Source organism: Erythrolamprus reginae, unplaced genomic scaffold (assembly GCF_031021105.1).
Source record: "Erythrolamprus reginae isolate rEryReg1 unplaced genomic scaffold, rEryReg1.hap1 H_11, whole genome shotgun sequence".
Taxonomy (NCBI): domain Eukaryota; kingdom Metazoa; phylum Chordata; class Lepidosauria; order Squamata; family Dipsadidae; genus Erythrolamprus; species Erythrolamprus reginae.
This window is the reverse complement of record NW_027248464.1, coordinates 474,237-498,595: the sequence shown is the minus strand read 5'-3', so window position 1 is coordinate 498,595 and position 24,359 is coordinate 474,237. Positions and strand designations below refer to the sequence as shown.

Here is a 24,359-nt window from a genome sequence, read left to right as displayed (position 1 = left end):
ATCTGGCTCCTCATTTTAACCCACCTCGGAAGGCTGGGGAGGCTGAGTCGCCCTTGAGCCTGGTGAGGTTCGAACTACCAAATTGCAGGCAGCCAAGAAAGGCTTTATAAACCCACGAACTCTTAAACCTGTCTCCGCAATCCGATTACACTGGCAGACTGCGCTGCTTCCTCTGCACTACTATTTTCCGAGCTCTGACCGCCGGGAAGCGAGGCACTCCCTGATCGCGTCTTTCTTTTCCCAACCGGGTCACGGGCGCCTCTTGCCCGCTCCGAAAGCCCAGCTTGGGCCGACAACTGCCCCGAAGAAGTTCTTTCCGCGCTTTTTCCTCAGGGCAAACAGTGGCGGCCAAAAGGACGCGCATGCGCCGTGGAGAAAGTCGGAGGGGTGTGTGTGTGTATGTGTGGAGGAACGGCAAGTGGGAAGACTAGGGGCGCTGCCGCCTCAAACAGCAGCCCACTTGAGTCCAAGCAGGGAGGATGGTTGACGGAGAGCCGCCGCCGCCGCCGCCTTCGGTGCCAGAGGCGGAATGTCACGCCCCCCTACCTCAGGAACTGACTTGAGACCTTGCCTACCGGGCGGCTCTCCCATTGTTCCCATTCCGCGCCTCTGCCAGCACAGGTCCACCGATTCCCTCCCTTCCCTGCTGAGAGGCGAAGGCGGAGAACAGCGCTTGCTCTCTCTCTCTCTCTCTCCCCGTGTGCCTCTCGGCCGCCTCCTCCCGGCCGCGGGCTGTCCCATTCAAGGCGGGGAAGGGGTGGGGGGAGCCGGAGCAGCATGATGGCGGCGGCCGAGGCTAGCGGCGAAGAGGGCAGCTCGGGAGCGGCCGGAGAAGCGGGGGGACACTGCCCGCCCGCCAACGCAGCCCCCCGCAGCGGGAGCACCAAGACCGCGGCGGCGGTTCTTCTAGGAGGCTCCGGCCTGAACGCTTCTCCCGCCTCGGGCGCGCTCGCGGTGGGCTCCAGGCCTGCCCCTGCGGCGGAGATGTCCAAGGGGCCGCTAGCCGCGACGCTACCGTTTTCCGAGAGCGGCGGCGGCGGCACTGGCCCCGCCGTCAATCCTGCCGGTAGCTTCCCTCCTCTGCCGCCGCCTCCGCAGCCGCCGCTTCCGGCCGGGGGACTCAGCACGGTGGATGAAGGCGACTCTCTCGACGGGCCCGAGTACGAAGAAGAGGAGGTGGCCATCCCGCTGAACGCGCCCCCCACGAACCAGTGAGTATGCCCCACATCCCCCCCACCGACCTCATCCAAGACTAAGGATTCCGAACGAGGATCCTTCCCCAAAGTCTCGGTTTCTAGCACCGCACCCGGTGGAAATGTGTTGTGTGTGTCAAAACTCCCAGCAAGTCCTGAAAGTTTCTTTTGCGCCTCCTCTTTCTCTCCCCGCATCCCGTTGGAAGCTGCTTAGTCAACTGCCTGCTTGCCTGGAAAAACTGAAAACCTGACAATTAAGTCTTTCCCCTCCGTCCCTTCGCTTGAAAATTAATAAAAATATGACATTTTTCCTTCGCTTTTTGCCTCAAAGCTTCCCGAAGTGGGCGTTTCCCGAAAGCTTTTACAGCCCTCAGTATTTTCGTTTAAGGGAATCCATGACTGAAACCAAAAATACTATATGAGACTTGCTTATCTTTTTAACTATAGCATTTTCTGCATATAAAGGTTTGCTGTGCTGCCATGGTGTAACACAACACTTTTGTATGCCAAGCTTTTCTTGTAAGATACAAAATCCAGCAGATGTGGTTGGTAAATCCACAGTAACTGAATTTAAACATGCCTGGGATAAACATATATCCATCCTAAGATAAAATACAGTAAATAGTATAAGGGTAGACTAGATGGACCATGAGGTCTTTTTCTGCCCTCAATCTTCTATGTTTCTATGTTTCTAAAATAGCAAAAATGGTAGTAACATCTCTCTGAAATATCTAATATAAATAAATACAGAATATCACTCTTTGCACCTGATAACTTGTCTCTGACATTAAAAGTGTCACTGTCTGTTGAGTTTAGACAGAAAATGTTTTTTTTAAAAAAAATAGATATTTTCTAATAAATAAAAGAAATAATGGTATACATTCTCTTAATGGATTAACTTTGAAAGTGGCAGAGATGTTGATCCTGACATCAGAACAGGTTCAAGTGGGGACTGAGAAGCTTTAGGTACTTAAAACTGCAAAGCTTTAAACCAGCTTTCTTGCTGTGTGTATAAAAAACAATGGGAAGTAGTTTAGCTTTTCCAATGGGGCAAAATATACTTCATCTCATCCATTGCAGCTACTGCATAATCCAGTGGCTTTTTATTTCTAAAGAGTTGTCCTTTTATGAGCAGGATATTGCACAAAAATAGATAAAATCATTTATTTATTAGCAATTGAATTTATTGAAGTGGCACATAGTTGCTCTATAGCCTCATTTGCTAAAATGATTTTTGAACCCTGAATACTATTTCTATGGTAAAAACTATTGTAACATAAAACAGATGTTTTATTTAGGATGATCATAACTAATGCCATAATAAACCTAGAATAGATACAAAAGTAAAATGATTTAGCGCCATTCTGGAAGATATGGATATATCCAATCTGTGCTCCTTTCCTAAAAAGAGACAAATGTATTGGTGACAAATTATCACTATTTTGAATCCATGTATTGTCAGTTTCCAGTAGTAGCCTTATAATCATTTTTATAAAAATACTATTCCTAAAAAGATTTATCCTTGAAAAATAAAGGACAAATCTTCTGCATCCAAATACTTCAAGAGAAGCATTTACATTATGTTACATTAAGTTTATATTATGCATATGATATGAATTTACAAAAATGAGATATTTTCTGACATTTGAACGGTGTCATTGCTAATTCGCTGAAAATAGATTAAATGGACATTTAGGGATAATGCCTTTATCTTTTATTGATTTAAGACAGTCATTTTGATTGTTGAGAGTTGGGTGGCTTCCATGAATTATTGAATCAATCCGCATGGAAGTTTAAGAAATTATTATTAATAGATAATCTGTGTACCCAACTACTCCCTTAGATGAAAAGTTAACTTTATGCTATTTTGTATACCACCACAGAGTCAAGTTTGGTGAGGGATAACTATATAAATTCATTGATAATTTTTTTTAAAAAAAATTAAATGTGTGCAGCTGCTTTATTAACAGGATAGCTATAAAAGTGTTAAGTTAATATATCTGGAGCTGTTATCTGGAGCAGTATTTTGATCTGAAAAAGGTGTACAGGTGTTCATTAAAGGAAAAGTTCCATTTCCTGGACTTGCATGTTACTTGGGTTAGCATAGGAAAGTACCTTTTAACAGTTAGGGGGTGGCAATAGGATATGTAACCACTGCTTTTTAATTTCCTTAATCGATGCCTCTTTTTCTAAATTAAGGGAAAGAGGAGCTGCCAGTAGGAATAGAAAGTGTCCATACTAGATCCAGATACTGTACACCTGCAGATCTTTACTTCTTTGCAGCCATTGTGGGACGTCTGCTCACAGAGTCTTTCTGCACTATTGTTGACAAGTCTGGTACTGTGATATGGAGGATTGGGAAATTGAAAATTCATACGTTGCCTAGACAAATCCCTAAAATATTCTAACCCTGGAAATTGCATGCTAATGAAAAAGGGGGAAATTGTGTGTCTCTTCCATCGCCACCACCCAGTTGGTGTCAGTTGCAATAGATACTTTTTCCTCTGTTTCCATTGCATATGCGGCTATACAGGTAGTCTTTGACTTACAATCATTCACCGTTCAAAATTGCAACATCATTGAAAAAAGTGACATGACCGTTTTTCATATTTATGACCACTGCAGCATCCCCATGGACATGTGATCAAAATTCAGATGCTTGGCAAAACGGATTCATATTTATGACCTTTGTAGTGTCCTGGGATCATGTGATCACTTTTTTTGTGACCTTCTAACAAGCAAAGTCAATGGGGAAGCCAGATTAACTTTAAAAAATAAGCTAGTAATTTAAGGACTGCAGTGATTCAATTAACAACTCTGGCAAGAAAGGTTGTAAAATGGGATAAAGCTCACTTAACAAATGTCTCATTTAGCAACATAAATTTTGGACTCAGTTGTGGTTGTAAGGAAGGATTGCCTGTACAGTATACTTGCATATACAAACTCAGAAGGCCTTGACTTTTACGTCAATATAGAATCACTATAAAATTATTAAACTGTTTGCTAAGTTTTATTAACTATTGTAGTTACTGTGTAATCTGAAAAATACATTTGAAGTAAAATTTTGAAAAGAGCTATTTTATATATCAGCTTCAATGACATACTGTTCTATGTAAACTTTTTCTATATTTTATTGCTTGCTTAAGTATAAAACGGTAAGACATAAATATCCCATAAAAAGACCGGAAATTAATAGAATATTGAAATTAATATGAACATGAAAACAATAAATGAATATCACCCACCATCTTTTTAAACTGAAAACTTTTATAAAAATTATTAAATCATCTATGAAATTAAATGCAAATGTTTTTTGTTTTTTCTTATCTTTTTGATAAGTAGAGTTGTAGGTGAAATTAATTTAATATTTATTTTTAAAAGGGAAAATTAGTAATTATGAACACCATTATATAAAAAAAGATTCCCACTAGAAAATTTTAATTGAACTTGTCTTGAAATTTAATAAAAAGTTACATTTTGCATATCACTTTAAAACGTGGATGCCAAGCACCCAAATTTTAAATAAAATGACCACAGAGATGCTATTATAGTTGTGAGTGTGAAAAACAGTAATGAGTTGAACTTTGAAGAATCACTAAATGATTGGTTGTAAGTCAAAGACTACCTGTATCTGTATCATAATGTAAGCATGACAAAAAAATTAATTTCCACACAATTATAAATACTGTATCAAAACTAAACTTGAGATTCATACCCTTCCCTATAGTTCCCAAACATCACCAAGTCAAGCTTTCACAAAATAGCAACTAAGGCCACTGATAAAATAACCATAGTTATCAAATAATACAAACCAGAGAGTATACAATACAGTGGTACTACTACCTAAGAACGCCTCTACTTAAGAACTTTTCTAGATAAGAACCAGGTATTTTAAAAAAAATTGCCTCTTCTTAAGAACCATTTTCTTAAGAACCCAAGCCCGTAAAAATTTCCAAGGAAATTTCAGAGCAGGATGAAGGCCTGGCCAGTTTCTTGCCATTCCCCCTGGGTTTCTCTTACTGGCGCAGTTTATGGGAGGCAGTCTCGCGCCGGCTGTATGGGTAGCGTGTGCCACTCCTCGCTGCCTCAGAGTCCCTCTTTTTTTTTTTAAGACTTAAAGTTTTGGATATTTTTGATTCCCCTCACCTCACCTTCTTCCTTCCGCAATGACTGTCCTCCTCTTCTTTATTCTCCTTCCCCCCAAATTCCGAGCTGTTATTTCTTTCCTAATGGATTTGCATGGATTATTTGCTTTTACATTGATTCCTATGGGAAAAATTGCTTCTACTTACAAACTTTTCTACTTAAGAACCTGGTCATGGAATGATTTAAGTTTTTAAGTAAAGGTACCACTGTATATATAAGTGTCTGCTGAATTCACATCTTCAATCACAGCACACCTTTCTCCTTAGCCTGATGGAATAACCGCATCTTAACTGTTGTCTGCAAATATGAGAAAAAGACTGTATCTCCGTAAGAAATGTAACAGTGACCAAAATACCTGGTTACTTGGACTGTTGCATTTTGTACTAACTATACTTTCGGAACTTATGCTAACTTTACCTATGCTTCCTAAGGATACCCCATGTACAGTATATTTCAGCAATCTAAACAGGAGGTTACTGAGTCACAAGTGATTGAACAGGGTTTTCTAATTAAAAAATGGCCAGAATTGGCAAGCAAGACATAGCTGTGCAAAAACCGTCCTAGCTGAAGCTACCACCTTCTAATGGGTCGAGAGTTTAGTCCAGAGGGTCTCTCAGTCTTGCCAATTATCTCTGAAGGGGAATAAAATTCCTTTCACTATCAAATATATTTTTGTGGAATTATTTGCTCCACATAAATGAAATTCAGTCCAGTTTGGAGGTATTCATTCAGGTCTTTATGTGACAATCTCCAGGGACTGGGTCAACAATTATACTGTATAAGCATATGTATATATTGCCAAGATTAATATTTTGAACAGGCTGGCTAGTATTCTTTATATTTATGCATTTCATTTAAATATTTTCTTAATTATTTTATATATTGACCAGAGTCAGAAGACTGATGTAATACTTAATTATTGTAAAATAAATGAATAATAAAGACTTTATTAAGAGGATCTATAGGTAGTCCTTGAGTTATAATCACTTGTTCAGAGAATATTCAAAATTATGTTACTGAAAGAGGGAAGCCTAAGACCAGTACATAAAGACTGTGGCTGTCCCAGCATCCCCACTGTAATGTGGACATGAATGGGGTACTTAGGTGCTTGGCTCATGATTACAACTTTGTTGCAAGCTGTAGTCTTATTAAGTGTATCTCTATTTGTGACCTTCCCCCAGCTTTCCACAAACAAAGTCAAACTGCCATAGGTCTATCCCGCTGCTTCAATACAAAATGTGAAATTCCAGGGTACTCTGAACATCCCACCTATATGCCCATAATCAAGTACCCATAATTTGACTAGATGCAAACCTTGAGTTTAAGTGTAGAATCTTTTTTAGGTTTCTACACATTACAGTTTCCTTAACTCACATAGATCATTAATTTAAAGTTGCTGCAAATGTTAACCATTCAAACCTCTTTATGTATTAATGATAAAGAAAAAACATTTCTTTGCAATTTCATCCCCATAGTAAGGGCTGACAGCTGACTAAAAGAAAAAAAAAAGAGTAATTTTTACAGGCTAATTTTCTATTCCCAGATGTAAAAGACAAGGTGGTGCGATACAATAGTACATTTTTTTTGAATTATACATTAAAAAGAAAAAAAAATCATACATTTAATAATTGAGCAACAAAAAAGGGCTCATTAACTAAAGCAAATTTTTAGTGAACAATTGTAATATTGTATAAAATGATAGGTAGAAGAGAAAAAGAAAGGAATTGCAAGTTGCATAAATAAGATTTAAGTGGAAATTAGTCAAGTGATACAAATTAAGATGACAAATTGGAATAAAAATCAGTAGCAAGAGTTTGGAGTGATTACAGTGATATTTTATAAATAGGATAGTATGCATCACCTTTATGTCTTCTGCCTACTGTAGCCTTAAGGATTCTTGCATCTTCCTAAAAGGTTGTGATCAAGGAAATTGATTCAAGGATCACCTGATTCAGAAACCTGTTGATCAGTACTTCCAAGCTTTTCCTTATCAAAGTGAACATGAACAAGTAGCAAATGGTATTACTTCATTAAAAAGACAAAACTGTACACAGCCATACTGTACACTGTCCTACTGTACACTAACATTTTTTTGTGTGGACTGTGTTTCCTGTTAGCATGTATGAGACAGAATTGAGGAAGATTTTGAATTGGAAGCAGGATGAGTTAAAGACATTCTTCTTAAATATTACTATACTCTGAATTGCTCTATTGTATTCTACACATTGTACCGAACTGGATCACAGATGTAATGATTTGTTTTATAGTTGTACTGGGAGAAATCATACAAGAATTAATAAATATTAAACTGCAGGATTTATCTCAGTGCAATCACATCACACTTTTTTGAAGCAATGAGTTTGCAGAGCAGTGTGAGAAAATAATATATTTAGGTGGGTGAGTGATATATGTTAATGAGACAGAGAGAGACTTGGTAGTTCTAACTATGGCAAATAGCATCCCAGAATAATAGGCATGATGGAATATTTAGTATGCATCATAAATATAATGTTGATTTGGAGCTTTAAAAATCTGGGAAACTTAAATAACACAAACATTTTTGGATACAGTTGTTTTATATATGAAGTTAGGTATGATAATAGGTATTCAGGCAGTTGGAACCTATGTTAGTTTAAGGCATGGGTGTTAAACTTGATTGTGTCATGTGATGTATCATGATGTTTTTGCCTGGGGTGGAGCTGGGGTGACTGTGACCTACATGTGACACATCCGACCCATGGGCCGCCAGTTTGATAGGCCTGGTTTAACATATAGGGTTTTGCTAGCATCTTTTCAGCGTTCGCGGAGAGGGGCGGCATACAAATCTAAATAATAAATAAATATCCAATTGATTAAAAGGCAATGATTTTTTTTTTTTGAGTTACAGATCTCTTCATCAGATGCATGTAGTGGCTAAACTGATGTAGAATTTAAATTGGGATCAGATGTGGAATCAATGAAGACTGTGTGGTTTATGTATAAAAATTAAGTACAAGTTTGGAAAAAGATCAACAGAAATACTTTCACTAACATATTCTATGTCAGTGTTGGCAAACCTTTTTGGCACCAAGTGCCAAAATGGGAGCGTGGTGCGTGGGACAGCGCCATGAACTGGAAGAGTAACTCTCTGGTGCACATGCGTGGGGGCGCTGTAAATTGGAAGAGCAGTTCCCTGGCATGTATGTGCGCACCAAGAAGCTCAGCTTCCGGCATGCATATGCGCACCAGTCACCTTCTCTTCTGGTGTCTGGCACACATGCATGTGTGAAGACCAGCTGGCCAGCACACATATGTCTGCCGGAACCTGGAAGAACAACAGATGACAGCTAGCATGCCCAGAGAGATAGCTCTGTGTGCCACTTACGGCACACATGCCATTAGGTTTCCCATCACGGCACTATGTGAACATTTTAGACCTGCCAAATGTATAACTTACAGAATGGAATTTTATTCTGATTATCTGATAGGGGCACAATGTTGTAATTCATTGCATTCTTGCAAGGAAGGAAATTTATGTTTATAGCATTCATGGCATAGGACCAGGTTAGTTGAAGAAGCGTCTCTCCCCAACTGTTTCTAACCATCTTATCCAATCTAGCAGGAAGGGCATGCTCTGAATAATGACATAGCTGGTGGGGCCAAGAAGGAGAACATTTTCTCTATGTACCTCCCATTTGAAATATCACTTCCCCTGAAGTTAGATTGGCACTGTAGTCTTTGGCCTTGCATAAGGCTTTGAAAAATTGGCTTTGTGTTCAAGCAAGGGACTCTGAGAGAGCCCATGTTTCGATTGTATGGGTGATAGGTTAGGTCAGTGATGGCGAACTTTTTTCCTCTCAGTTGCCAAAAGGGTGCGTGTTCACATGATATTGCATGCTCATGTGCCCATATCCATAATGCAATGCCCTCCCCCTGCTCATGCGTGCACAATCCCCCATGATCCCCCCAGTGTCTACACGCAGGGCTGACCAAAGCCTCCAAAACCTGTGGATGGCAAAAAACTGGAATCCAGCTGATTTTTAGCCTTTTGGAGGGCAGGGGAGATGGTTTTCACCTTCCCAAGGTTCCTGAGGGTTTTCTGAAGCCTGGAGATGCCCCCAGCCCTTTGGAAGGCCAAAAATCAGTTGGCCAGTGCGTACATGCACACTGGAGCTGACATAGGGCAACAGCTTGCATGCTCTCAGACATGCCACTTGTAGCACAGTGCCATAGGTTCGCCATCACATGGTTAGGTGATGCCTGGCTGTTATCTATCTTTACTTTTGTTTCCTGCAACATATTCAGTATTTTTATTTATTTTATTTTAATCTAGCTAGAGCCACTTAAAAGTGAGATGGGACACTATAAAAAATAAATTTATAAATTTATCTTTTTAAATAAATTCATTCATTCATTCATTCATTTTTTGCAGGAATAAGTACCACTGAAGTTCTAATGCCTATTTTAAAATAAAATGATTTTAATTTAAAAACATGAAACAACTACATAATTGTTACTTTTAGATTTCCGCAAAAGTAAGTATTAGATTATTACATTAGAAGTAAATTTTTCATTTACTTACATTAGCCTCTAAGAAAAATGTATGTAGGAGATTTTATTCAGGATTGACTATATCATGCCTTTGTGCTTTGGCTTTCAGATGGTATCATGGAAAACTTGACAGAACAATTGCAGAAGAACGTCTTCGACAGGCGGGGAAACCTGGAAGTTACCTTATTCGAGAGAGTGACCGACGGCCTGGATCATTTGTACTTTCATTTCTGAGCAAAACCAATATTGTTAATCACTTTCGGTGAGTGAATGTTTCTTTTTGAAATTGATAATTGTGCTCCCATAAACTCCTAAAAAATATGAGAAGCAGGTCTTTTAAGGCAGCTGTCTGCATGCTTTCCTGCTTGGCAAACCAGCGGGTGGAGGGGGAAAGGGGATGATTCTGTGTGAGTGGTAGGAGCATGTGCTTGTGCACACTTGCCACTCACACAAGTGGAACAACACATGCGCTCGCCCACTGCTTATACATTACATTTAATAGGGAATTGGCCACTTCTACTCTCTCTCTCTCTCTTATTCTTATTTTTAACTCCTCCCCATTTTTTATTCATTTAATCATTGTTCCTCTGTTCATTACTGGGTCTAGAAGATGAAGTTGTAGCGCGCATTAAAACATTTTCATTTGTAAAATATTGTGGTAAGATGAGATTTATTTCTCTAATAACCATTTCACAAATTTTTAAATATTGTGAAGTGTATGTCAAACATATTTTTTCTAGCATATATGCTTGATATAATTTCTAATTTAAAAACAACAGATTAATTTGTAAATGTTGGAAAGAATCAAGAAAGGTTGCTTCTTTTGCTTAAAGAATGGCAGCTGCTGAGAGTTTAGCCACATGTTGTACAGCTGTCATTTTTTTAAAAAAAATGTGGCTTTGTTTAATGTTGCTCATGTTCTAGACAAAATTCTCAAAAGAGATCTGTCTTTCCATGATTTTGAAAATAAATTGACTAGACAGTTTCTCCATTTCATATAATATATGTGGATATATGCATAATTTTTAATTTATTTATTTTGTCATGCTTATGTAGTGTACATTGGAGGTTGGGACCCTTTGAGAGCTGTATACAACAAAAATTCATTTTAATGTATTCCAATTAGTGTTACATTCAAATTGACAATTACATTCAAAGTGACAATAAAGTTATTCTAAATCTAAGTCTAAATTATCTTTGATTTGCTGAAAAGAAGAATAAGGCTGATGTTATTATCTCGGGGGGGGGGGGCTCTGGAATCAGCTCCCCCCGGAGATTCGTACTGCCCCCGCCCTCCTTGCCTTTTGTAAGAGTCTTAAGACTCATTTATGTCGTCAGGCTTGGCCCAATTAGATCTTAGCCCCTGGCCAACGAATGATTGTATGATTGCTATACGAATGGATGTGATTGATTTTTAATTTTATTAGGGATTTTAGATTGCTTTGTAATTTTAATTTAATTTGGATTGATTTTATTGTAATGTACTGTTTTTTAAATATGTTGTAAGCTGTCCCGAGTCTTCAGAGAGGGGTGGCCTAGAAATCTAATCAATCAATTAATCAATCAATTGTAATATTAATTTTAAATTATGCTTTTTATCTTTCTGTACCCTTAAAAAACTTACTTCCTGGTTGAATAGAAATGTAGAATATAAATTAAATTCTTGATTACCATTTGCAACTGAGAACTGTCATTAAGCCATCTGCTTGTAAGGTGTGATATCACATGATCACACCAATTTATGACAGCAATTCCATATTCTCAATTGCCCTATAGTTAGGCGAATGCCACATGATCACAGTGTCTTGTGGTCAGGTGATCACCTTTTTCAAATAACTGCCTGCTTCCCCATTGATTTTGTTTTTTGGAAGTTGACAGTACTGCAGGGGTGCAGAAAGGGACACAGCTACCAGCATCTCCTGTGCAGCATCATCATAACTTCAAACAATTGCTGAAAGAATATGCCTTAATGAAGACTGCCTCTAGTTTTGTTATATGTGCAGTCTTTTTTTAGTAGAAAAGGACATTATACTAATATTGATTATTATTTTCTCTGATAGGATTATTGCAATGTGTGGTGATTATTACATTGGTGGCCGACGATTTTCTTCACTTTCTGATCTAATAGGGTATTACAGCCATGTGTCTTGTTTGCTTAAAGGGGAAAAATTATTGTTTCCTGTAGCACCTCCAGAGGTATGTATTTTTTATATATGAATGTGCATTTTTATATATTTGAAATTAATTGGAAGTGAATCAGATTGGTACTCTGGTTAAAGTACCAGGTGGGAAATCTGGAGATAATGAGTTCTATTAAAGCACAAAGGATAACCTTATAGGCCCATGATGGCAAACCTATGGCACACGTGCCACAGGTGGCACACAGAGCCATATTGGAAGGCATGTGAGACGTTGCCTTATGTCAGTACCATTGCACATGCTGGGCCAGCTAATTTTTGGCCTTGGGAAAGGCCGTTTGGCCCTCCGGATGCCTCAGAAAAGCTTCCCTGAAGCTCCGGAGTGCAAAAAAATGCCAACAAACAAATCGGAGGTTTGAAAAACGCACTTCTGTTTTACCTGTTGTGCTGTATTTTTGCACTCCGGAGGGTTCAGGGAAGTTTCCTGAAGCCCCAGAGTGTAAAAAAAAAAAAAAAAGCCCAATGGACAAACTTAAAGTTCAGAAAATGCACTTATGGTTTGGCCATTTTTTCCATGTCCCAGTCTTCAGTAAGGTTTGTGTGCATGTGCAGGGACAGGAGGAATTGTGTGCATGTGCTGGGTGTGTGCATGCATGGGGGAGGGAAGGTGTGTGGGCACATGCACGCATTCTTTTGGCACACGGACAAGAAAAGGTTTGTCATCACTGTTACAAGCAATCACTCTGTTAGCATTAGGAAACAGCAATGTTAAATCATTTCCAAACATCTTGTCAAGAGAACTTCAGTTGCCAGGAGTCAATACTGATTCATGGGACAAAAAGAATAAATTGAATTAGAAACTGAAAATCACTGTTTCAAGATTCACAGCTTTGTTCACTTTTTTGGAGGAACTAAATGCCATACCTAATTAACTAGATTGACACAGAATAATTACAGTTCTGGAACTGACTTTACATCAAAGTCAGTCCCAGAATAAAAGTTGTGATATAGACTGAATACAGAACAATACAGTTTTCAGGAGAAAATAAATAATATACGGTAATACAATACCAAGAACACCTGCAATCAGCCAACTGGGTCTACCTTGGGAACAAAAATAAATATTTTTGGACTTCTGTGGTTCTTTATTCCTTCTTTTTATAGATAATACCTGATGAAATGTTCTGGAAGTTCCAAAAGCTTGTATAGTCTTTTTTCTCAACTTGGACAGGTAGAATAAAGGTGTCCCAAAGGTGCTTTTGCAAGAGGAAATTAGACTTACTGCGTTTTCTTTGAAGACATTTCGTTTCAACATTTGAAGACATTTCGCTTCTCATCTCACAATCTTCCAGAGCCGAAAAACCTTCGTTGAGAATACAAACATCTTCAAAGAAAAATAAGAAATTCCAGGTGCCTCTTGAAAAAGCACCTTTGGAACAACTGTGACCTGGATGACTTAGAATCTCTATAGATACATAATAAATATAGAGAGAAATTTTGGACAAAAACAAACAAAATAATAATAATATGACATTAATTAATTGTAATGCAATCTATTTTTATAAATCACAATTTGAATATAAATCAAAGATTTTTCTGGTAACTTATTTAAATTCTACAAAATAAAATCAGCAAATATCTAGCACAAATTCAAATATTTTATATTTGTTTATACCAATCTTAATTAAAACATGATTGTATCCCAATCATAAAAAACCTCACTGCAATTGTTTTATTATTAAATTACATTTATTTCTAATGCTACATCGAAACCTAGATAAAAATCTTGATCTTTTTATTGGTTTTGAAATTGGTTTTGGCCAGTTGGAACTTTATGACTGAAGGAATGGAAAGGGAAAAAAGCTGATTGTAAATTGTGGGTCTGAATATGTTGGAGATTTTGTCTAGATTCATTATACCAATTCTGAAGTTTTTCTTCAAAACAGAATATCTTTTTTTTTGTTACAGCCAGTAGAGGACCGCAGGAGAGTCCGAGCCATTCTGCCATATACTAAAGTGCCAGAAACAGATGAAATAAGGTATAATTTAGAATGCTAAATAATGTGTGTACACTTGGTTTCATATTTGTTAGATTTTTGTAAGAATTAAAATGGCACTACACTCTATTACCGTATTTTTTGCAGGGTAAGACACACCTATTTACACCCCAAAAGAGGGTGAAAACTTAGGTGCAGCTTATACACCGAATGTAGCTTCTCCCAGCCACCCCCATCCTTTGGTCTCTGCCTACCAGCAATTTACCTCCTTGCAGCAAAGAGCACAGTGCATTAGCAGCCTGCCAACCCACAGCTGATTCAGCACAGGCAGGCCATGTGCTAGAACTGAAAGTAAAACTAGCTGCAAGGAGGAAAATTGCTGAGAGGTGGACTGCTGGCAATGTAGGACTGCTTAATTTGGATGCAAAGAGGAAAGTCAATAACTATAAATTTTAAATAAACTATAAAAACTGATTATCAGCCTCCTGGCCAGCAGCTTATTGAGGCTGCAGGCAGGCCCAGGTGCTAAAATGAAAATGAAACTCAAACTCAGGCCCAGGTGCTAAAATGAAAATGAAACGCAAGGAGGCAAATTGCTGGGAGGGAGAGGCAGAAGCAGAATTTTATTTTATTGTGCTAATCAGTTGTTGAGACTGGATGCAAGGAAGTAACTCTATAAATGTCTATAGAATGTTCAAATTATTAGGCTTATTTTTTAAAGACTGCTTTATTATTTTTCTAGACAACTTAACAAAATGAAGAAGCTTTTTAAAATAAATGCTTGATCTGAAGAAGCCCTGTGCAATTGCATCTTCTTTTAAATAGCAGAATATACTTCCAGAAAGCCACATTAATTTAAAAAATCTGTAAAAGTATAATCTGAAATGTAACAGTGCCCTGTTTTAGTATTAAGATAAGGCAGGTGAATTAAACCCTGACTTTGTCATGTTTGATCTATTTAAATAATTGGGAGGAGTTAGTGTGACTACATTTAAAAAAAACTTTCTGGCATTAATATACTGCCATAATGTAAATTTCTCCAATTCTTTAAGTGTTAAGAAATAGAAATAAAAAAATCACAAAAGATACATAAAAGCTAGTAAAACAAAGGATATAAATATGTAAATATTGATGGTTTGAATAAGGATTTTCTGATTGTATGAATTAATATGAATAATACTGTAATTCAGAGGTCCCCAACCTTTTTTGCACCAGGGACCGGCTTTAAGCTAGACCAGTTTTCCATGGCCCGGTGGGGGGGGGGAGCTAGCTGTCAGCGGCGCCGTAAAAGGGGCGATCAAGAGAGGAATGGGTGAATGAATGGACGGAGGGTGGGAAGGAAGGAAGGAAAGAGGGAAGGGACAGGAACAAAAGAAGGGTGCAAAGGAAGCAAGGAAAGGTGTGAAAGGGGAGAGTAAGAGAGGAAGGAGTGAAAGAAGGGAATGAGGGAGGAAGGAAGGGAGGAAGGAAAAGGAAAGCAAGAAATGGAGGGAGGAAAGGAAGGAAAGAAAGAAAGAAAGAAAGAAAGAAAGAAAGGGGGAAGGGACAGGAACAGAGGAAGGAAGCAAGGAAACTTATGAAAGGGGAGAGTAAGGGAAGAAGGTAGGAAGGAGAAAGAAAAGAAGAAATAGAGGAAGGGAAGGTAAAAGAGAGAAAGAAAAAGAGCAAGAAAGAAAGCAAGAAAGAGAAAGAAAGAAAGGCAACTTCAAAGAAAGGCTCACTGAGCATCTCTCACTCTCTCTCTCTTTCTATCCCTCTTTCTTTCTTTCTCTTCCTTTCTCTCTCTCCTCTTCCTTTATCTCCTCTCTCTCTCCCTCTCTCTTTCTCTCCCCCTCTCTCCCCCTTTCCCTCTCTCCCTCTCTTGCTATCTCTCCCCCCTCTCCCTCTCTCTTTCTCCCTCTCCCTCTTTCTCTCTCTCCCCCCTCTCTCTTTCTCTCTCTCTCCCCCTCTTTCTCTCTCTTCTTCTCACTTTCTCTCTCTTGTTTTCTTTCTGTCTCTTTTGCTTTCTTTCTCTCTCTCTCACTCTTTCTTGTTTTCTTTCTCACGCTCTTTCTCTCTCTTGTTCTCTCTCTTGCTATCTCTTTCTCTCCCCCCCCTTTCTCACTCTCTCTTTCTCACTTTCTCTCTATCTTGCTGTCTGTTGCTCTCACTCACTCTCGTTCTCTCTCTGTTCTTCTCAGCGATGACGCGCGCACGCCCTGCCCGCCTCACCTTTGCGAGAGCACTTTCGCCCCGGGCTCTCAGCAAGGGGGTTTGCAGGAGAGGCGGGGCCGGCGAAGGTGATATTGAATGTCGGGGGAGAACGGGCGGCTGCAAGCGCTCCCTATCCCCCTGCTAGCCCACTCGGAATATTCAAAATAAGAAAAGCCTTCGCCGGCAAAGGTTTTTCTTATTTTGAATATTCCGAGTGGGCTAGCAGGGAGATAGGAAGCGCGTGCAACCACCCGTTCTCCCCCGACATTCAATATCACCTTCGCCGGCCTCCGCTGAGGAAAGCCTTTGCCGGCATTTCCTCTCGTTGTCAAGGAGGCGCAGCGGCGGGCGGAGAGAGGGAAGGAGGGGGGGGGCAGCGGCGTCCCTCCTGGCCTTGGCGGGCCGCCCAACCCTCCCCACCTCCTGCAAACGCGGCGGGCGGCGGGGGGAGAGCGAGGAGCCGGTTCCGGCGGGCGCGGGGCTTGGCTGGCTGGCGGTGGGAGCGCCGCTGGTGATGCGGAAAGGCCGAGGGGGCCCTGGCGCCGCGGACCGGCTGAAAAGCTCCAACGGCCCGGTCCCGGTCCGCGGACCGGCGGTTGGGGACCTCTGCTGTAATTAATATGTATATCATTATAGGAGTTAATGAAATATCCAATGTAGCAATGAAGAAATAGTGAATGTTTGCTGATATTATAATTTTTTTTGTTGTGTCCTTTTTAATTTATTTTGTTGTTGTTTGCTTGTTTGTTTATTTCAAAATATATTTGAAAACTAATAAAACTTTTTCTAAAAAAAGAAAACTTTCTGGCATTAATGTACTGCTATAATGTACATTTCTTCAATTTTCTATTTCTATGTGTCAGACACACATGCACAGCAAACAGTGTATATCATTTGTACTGTTTGATGTTTGCTATATGGCAAATTATTGGGAGGCAGAGGCCTTTTCCCCTTGTTTTCCGCCCCCAAAACTAACATGCATCTTATGGTCCAATGTGTCTTATACGCTGAAAAATATGGTAATTTAAAACAATCACTACAATTATTCTTTTGTTTCAGTGTAAATTCTGTTTATCATTTAATTAATAGTGAAGTCAGTCAAATTTATGGAAATGATGCATATAGTTAATATGGTATAAGTTTAGATTTAAAGAATGCTATTTAAAGTAATTTTATTAAAGCACCATCTAATTCTATATGTATATACCAAAGTGTTAGTATCACCAAATTTAAGTAGATATACTTCTTAGTAAATAATTATGGGATCATATGTACCAATTGTAACAATTTTGAAAGTAGGATGTGATTAAAAATATATACTGTATTAGGGGATTTCAGATTAATGGCCAATGGTTGGGGGGAAATTATAAGAAATTCATTTAATTTACAAAGACAGATTAGAAATTAGGTCAAGTTGATCAAAGTGTAACTTTGTTGGCATGAGGGTTGATTTAAATAATTAATACATTTTACCTTAACTACCTGTAGTTTCCTTAAAGGAGACATGTTCATTGTCCACAATGAATTAGAAGATGGATGGATGTGGGTTACCAATTTACGTACAGATGAACAAGGCCTTATTGTAGAAGACTTAGTAGAGGAAGTGGTAAGTAATATTATTCAATTGTTGTTGTTTACTTTTTCTCTTGTGAATTTTATTCCTTTGGATATATTATTGATTCTTGATTCTCTAGTTGTTTCTTTTCTGTTATGACAACGGTGTCATCTATATACCAGATCCATATGTTTAATTGTATGTATGGAAAAGCTATTGTTTCTATACATTGCTTTACAGTCTTTGCTAGGGGTCCTGAGAGTGGTAATCCCGTAAGTATTTCTGGGAACTTGCCAGTCAGACAAATTAGCCATCAACTGGGATATAAGTGATATTTACACAGCATTCAAAAGAGGCAATAAAAAAGCTAAAAAGGAAACAAAAAGACCAGGACATCTCTTGCCAAAATCAGTACCCAGATAAGCAGAAATTAACACCAGGAGCAGCATCAAACAAACAATCCAGCAGTGAACTAATCAAGTAGTAAACAACAACCTAATTAAGAAAGTACCAACAACCCCCTTACTACACACAATGATAGGACAAGCTACTGTATATAAACAGAGAGCAAACTCCAAGCCTTTTAGAATGAAGATATTACTAGCCAGATAATGAAACGGCTGCATGAAAACATCCAAACTCAGTACGAAGGACTCCCCAGTACTACCCTGAGCCACCTTCTATTATTATTATTATTATTATTATTATTATTATTATTATTATTATTATTATTACTACTACTACAGGTATATTAATTAATTTTTACCCTTCCTTCCTTTGGATAGGAAATAGAAATAAGATTAAACACAGGGACCATGTTTATTTATTTATATGACTATCCAAATTTGCAGAAAGTTGTATATAATATGATGATACGAAACACTGCAAAAATATATTAATATTATTTATTGTTTTTGTTAGGTCACGTTATATATGTGGATGTTATGTGGAGTTTGATGTAGTTTGATTTGTATATACAGTGATACCTCATCTTACAAACGCCTCATCATACAAACTTTTCGAGATACAAACCCGGGGTTTAAGATTTTTTTGCCTCTTCTTACAAACTATTTTCATGTTACAAACCCACAGCCACCACTGGAATGCCCCGCCTCCGGACTTCCGTTGCCAGCGAAGCGCCCATTTTTGCACTGCTGGAATTCCCCTGAGGCTCCCCTCCATGGGAAACCCCACCTCCGGACTTCCCTGTTTTTGTGATGCTGCAGGGGAATCCCAGCAGGGGAATCCCAGTAGCGCAAAAACAGGCGCTTCGCTGGCAACGGAAGTCTGGAGGTGGGGTTTCCCAGCGAGAGGAGCCTCAGTGAAATCGCAGCATCGCAAAAACACAGAGGTCCGGAGGTGGGGTTTTGAGAACTTCGGTGTTTTTGCGATGCTGCGATTTCACTGATGCTCCCTTCGCTGGGAAACCCCACCTCCGGACATCCGTTGCCAGCAAAGTGCTCATTTTTGCGATGCTGGGGTTCTCCTGCTGGGATTCCTCTGCAGCATCACAAAAACACAGAAGTCTGGAGGTGGGATTTCCCATGGAGGGGAGCCTCAGGGGAATCCCAGCAGCGGAAAAACGGGCACTTTGGCTGGCAAAAGGGGTGAATTTTGGGCTTGCACGCATTAATTGCTTTTCCATTGATTCCTATGGGAAACATTGTTTCACCTTACAAACTTTTCACCTTAAGAACCTCGTCCCGGAACCAATTAAGTTTGTAAGACAAGGTATCACTGTATGTATATTTGTATACATATGTTGTTTTTAAAATTACTTAATAAACAATATTTTTAAAAAAATGATTGTATCCCGACCTCATGTTTCAGGAATGGGTAAAATTAACACACCAGGTACTGTGTGGAGAATCCCTTGACCACATCTGCTACCTGCTTGTTGAGGGATGTTATCAATCTCTTTTACTAAGGATTTCAAACTGGGCCATATTTTAAAATGTTTAGATATTTTTAAGTATCATAGACTATATTTCTTTATAAACTTCATTTGCAGAAAGCTTTGTTGTCTAATGTACTATGCACTCCCAAATAAGCATGAAAAGAGTCTCTGTTCTGATTCAGAACAACCTAATTTTAAATTTTCTAAATTATACTAATTATGTTTTTTTCTAAAGAGAACAGAATTCTTTAGCATGCTTAATGCTACAATCATTTTGTGTTCATACTTATGATTCATATTTTTCTTAGGGGAGAGAGGAAGATCCACATGAAGGCAAAATGTAAGTGTAGAATTTTGATACATAATTATTTAAGTGTATGTTCTTTTAAGCATGCTCATCCTTGCTTTTTTATGTGCCAAAGACATCATCCCATAAAAGAAGATTGTATGCCTAGATGCATATAGGTAGTCCTTGACTTATGACTACAATTGGGCCCAACATTTCCATTGTTAAGCAAAACAATTGTTAAGTGAGTTTTGCCCCGTTTTATGATTTTGCTTGCCACAGTTAATAAATGAATCACTACAGTTGTTAAAGTTAGTCTCACGGTTGTTAAGGGAATCTTGCTTCCCCATTGATTTTGCTCATCAAAAGGTAGTAAAAGAGGATCACATGACCCTAGGACACTGCAACCATCATAAATATGAACCGGTTGCCAAGCATCCATGATCATGAGGATATTACAGTGGTCGTAAGTGAAAAACAGCATAACTCACTTTTTTCAGTGCTATTATAACTCTGAATTATCACTAATGAACTTCTTGTAAGTCAAGGACTATCTGTAATGAGCCCAATTAACAGTCAGCACAAATAAATTTACTGAGGCTGAACACTGAATTAGTGCTATTTTAATGTTCATAATGAGAAAAATTTTAAAACTTCAAAAATCTATATTCTAATTTTGACTCAAAAGACATATCTGGATTTCTTTGTTTGATATTAGTCACAATTTTTTACCATTGGGATGATTAATTAGTACAATAGAGAATTTATCAAACAACAAAAGAACAAAAGGAATAAAATATATTCATCTGGATAAATGAATAGCAATAGAAATAAAGCTTGCTTTGAAATGTTTTCTAAACATACTATTTTAATTGAATTACCAAATTTAGAGACATTCAGATCCTTGGGCAAGTTACAGATAAAAATAAAAATCAATATTTTGAGATAGAAGTAAAAAAAGAACCCTAGCTGACTGGAAAACAATGCACAAGCCATTCAACAAACATAATAAAAAGGGACCACTCCACCCTCTCTATCCTAAGGTCAAGCCAGGTTTATAACAGTTTCCTAGACATCACAAGGAAAAAGGTGCAAGAATCTCTGGGTAGACATTGTTCCAAAGGGAAAAAAACTGCAACAGCAGCCTGCCTTCAAGATAACACTGTTCAATCAAGTGGATCCAGAGAACACTCATTCCTTTTGATTGTACAAGCAAAAACAATTGGAGATAGGCAGTCCCTAAAATAATCAAGACTGTATGCCATGAAGAGTTTTAAAGGTGATAAGCAACACCTTGAATTTCACTCAGAAACCAATTGGCAACTAGTGCAGTTTGCAAAACAATAAGGTCCTGCTGGAATATCATGATGCTCCCAACATTCCCCACCACATTCTGGACCAGGTTCTGGCTTCCAGGTGGTCCTTTCATGAAGTAGATTAAGTTGCTGTTTTCTATTATACACTGCTCAAAAAAATAAAGGGAACACTTAAACAACACAATATAACTCCAAGTAAATCAAACTTCTGTGAAATCAAACTGTCCACTTAGGAAGCAATACCGATTGAGAATCAATTTCACATGCTGTTGTGCACATTCAACTTTGTACAGAACAAAGTATTCTATGAGAATATTTCATTCATTCAGATCTAGGATGTGTTATTTGAATGTTCCCTTTATTTTTTTTGAGCAATATATTTGATTCAGAAAAAAACCTAGCAGTTTTAAAACTTATTTATCAGATATTGTTAACATTTAATCTAACTGATATAAAAGAATCTGAGTATTAATGTTACGTTTCTGGCTTTTTGTAAATGCGTTTTGTCATTTGTAAAATGCCTGTTTCCTAAAGACAACCAAAGAGCTTGCTACTAATATTTCTATTGTTTATTGTTGTGGTTTTCTTTAAGATGGTTCCATGGAAAGATTTCAAAACAAGAGGCTTATAGTTTGCTGATGACAGGTATGTATGAATTTTAATTAATTTAATGTCTGTTAATATGAAATGTATGCTAATATTATATGCCACTGCTTCTTTTTAAAAAGAAAGAAAAGGTCCATTTTTGACTATATAAAACTATATAAAATTCTATCAAAAGATAGAATTAGGACTGAAATGTCGTACATGTTCTTAGGAAATGATTTTTCTACTTTTTAGGGGAGTTGGTGGGATTTTAAAAATAACACATTAAAACTACTTTACGACTTATAGTATACAGTATATTATTAAGTGTTTCAAATTGTCAGGGAAATGAATTGTCAGTTTTCCACAATTTGATAACTAAAACCCATCGGAATATTCAGATGGGAGAATGGAAACTGAGGGAATACATATGTTTCAGGGATAGTAGTATCTTATCTCATGCCTAAGTTGAAATTTAAATATTACTCTAGTATTTGCCAAAATTTTCTACTATAAAAATATGGGGGGGGTTTCAGCAAAGGTTTTTTAAATTTGGGATTACTTTAAGATATAGTAGGTTTTATTTGCAAAATAAGACATGAAAAGGTTTGAGAGGTTTTTTTAGAAATTCCTGACTCCTTTTATCCTGAGAAAAAAATGACAAGTCTTTTTGCAACTGATTTTTCTTCTGCTGCATGCTAAATTCCAGACTAATAAAACAGATTTATTGACAAACATCTGTAACTATTTCTTCGTCTTAGTGGGTCAAGTATCCAGTTTTCTTGTGAGGCCTTCTGATAATACACCTGGAGATTACTCACTCTACTTTCGAACCAGTGAAAACATACAGCGTTTTAAAATATGTCCAACACCAAATAATCAGTTTATGATGGGGGGCAGATACTATAACAGGTATGTTGCACAAGTATTTTACAATTTATGTTATGTATTCGGTTAATTGCCATTAATGGTATATACTGAATTCTATCAGACTTTTGTGGGGTTTAATTTTTTTATTTTTTTGTGCAGGGAGGGAGAATTCTATAAGTTACAATTCTTTTTCATTTGAAAGATGAAAAATTAAATATATATATATAATACATTAAATAAAAATTTTGTACATCTTTTCAAATGAGTAAGATGATGTGTCCATTGTCAGATCTTAAATGAAAAGGCTTGGCAATTGGAACATAAGAGTGGATTCTGCTATATTTCTTTTAAAAGTATCATTGCTTTATCAGTAGACATTGCATTTAATTTTCATACAAGATAAAATTTAGGACATAAAATTGCACTTATACTGAGTATATTTCATTTTATTTTTCAAGTTCTTAAAAGTATGTTAAGCTAAACTATGTTTGAATAACTTTTAGTAGTACAGTACTAAGTTTAGTTCCCACTTACAAAGAAGATTTGCCCTAACCTATATTATGGAATTCAGTTACACCGTACAGGAATCATCCCAACCATCTATAAGAATATATTTGAAATAGATCAACAGTTTATAAAAGCCATACTTAAAATACAGTGATCCCCCGATCATTGCGGGGGTTCTGTTCCAGGACCCCCCGCAACGAGCGGGTTTTCGCGAAGTAGCGCTGCGGAAGTAAAAACACCATCTGCGCATGCGCAGATGGTGTTTTTACTTCCCAGCAGCAAGGAGCCGAAGATTGGGGTTTCCCCGCCGCCCACGCAAACTCCTCGCTGCTGCCTCGCCCGCCGCTCGCCCACCCTGAAAGGGAAAGCCCCCCTAGGCCGGCTCCGATCCCCCAGGCCGGCTCCGATCGTTTTAAAACAGGCGCGGGGCTTCTCCGCTGACTCCTGGCGAACTTCCCCGCTTTAGGAGTCAGCGGAGAAGCCCCGCGCCTGTTTTAAAACGATCGGAGCCGGCCTGGGAGGGCTTTCCAGCAACCCCCGAGCCCGGGTTGGGGGCTCGGGGGTTGCTGGAAAGCCCTCCCAGGCCGGCTCCGATCGTTTTAAAACAGGCGCGGGGCTTCTCCGCTGACTCCTAAAGCGGGGAAGTTCGCCAGGAGTCAGCGGAGAAGCCCCGCGCCTGTTTTAAAACGATCAGAGCCGGCCTGGGAGGGCTTTCCAGCAACCCCCGAGCCCGGGTTGGGGGCTCGGGGGTTGCTGGAAAGCCCTCCCAGGCCGGCTCCGATCGTTTTAAAACAGGCGCGCCGCTTCTCCGCTGACTCCTGGCGAACTTCCCGGGCGAAGGGCGAAGGGCCGGCGAACGGCGGGCGAAGGGCAGGTGGCCGGGCGAAGGGCGGGTGAGCGGCGAACAGCGGGTGGCCGGGCGAACGGCGGGCTTCGCCCTCCCGCCAGCAAGAGGGGGAAGACCCAGGGAAGCCGCCCAGCAGCTGATCTGCCCGGCGCCATCTACGCATGCGTGCCCATAGAAAAAAAGGGCACGCATGCGCAGATGGTGTTTTGACTTCCGGGTTGAAAAATCGCAAATTAGCCTGTTCGCAATGGTCGGGGGACGCAATAACCGGGGGATCACTGTATTCCTCAACTTCATAT

General features: G+C 39.0%; 1 protein-coding gene across 1 annotated transcript in view; it reads left to right on the top strand.

Moving 5' to 3' along the window:
* The first annotated feature begins 750 nt into the window (after positions 1-750).
* The window catches only part of LOC139155343 (ras GTPase-activating protein 1-like), a 61,650-nt gene continuing 38,041 nt past the window's right edge, over positions 751-24,359 (top strand). The window contains exons 1-8 of the mRNA XM_070730478.1: positions 751-1,211; positions 9,979-10,131; positions 11,930-12,065; positions 13,976-14,046; positions 17,686-17,803; positions 19,958-19,989; positions 21,844-21,896; positions 22,598-22,748. Coding sequence (XP_070586579.1) covers positions 778-1,211; positions 9,979-10,131; positions 11,930-12,065; positions 13,976-14,046; positions 17,686-17,803; positions 19,958-19,989; positions 21,844-21,896; positions 22,598-22,748 — 1,148 coding nt within the window. The 5' untranslated portion in view covers positions 751-777. The remainder of the gene's footprint in view (positions 1,212-9,978; positions 10,132-11,929; positions 12,066-13,975; positions 14,047-17,685; positions 17,804-19,957; positions 19,990-21,843; positions 21,897-22,597; positions 22,749-24,359) is intronic.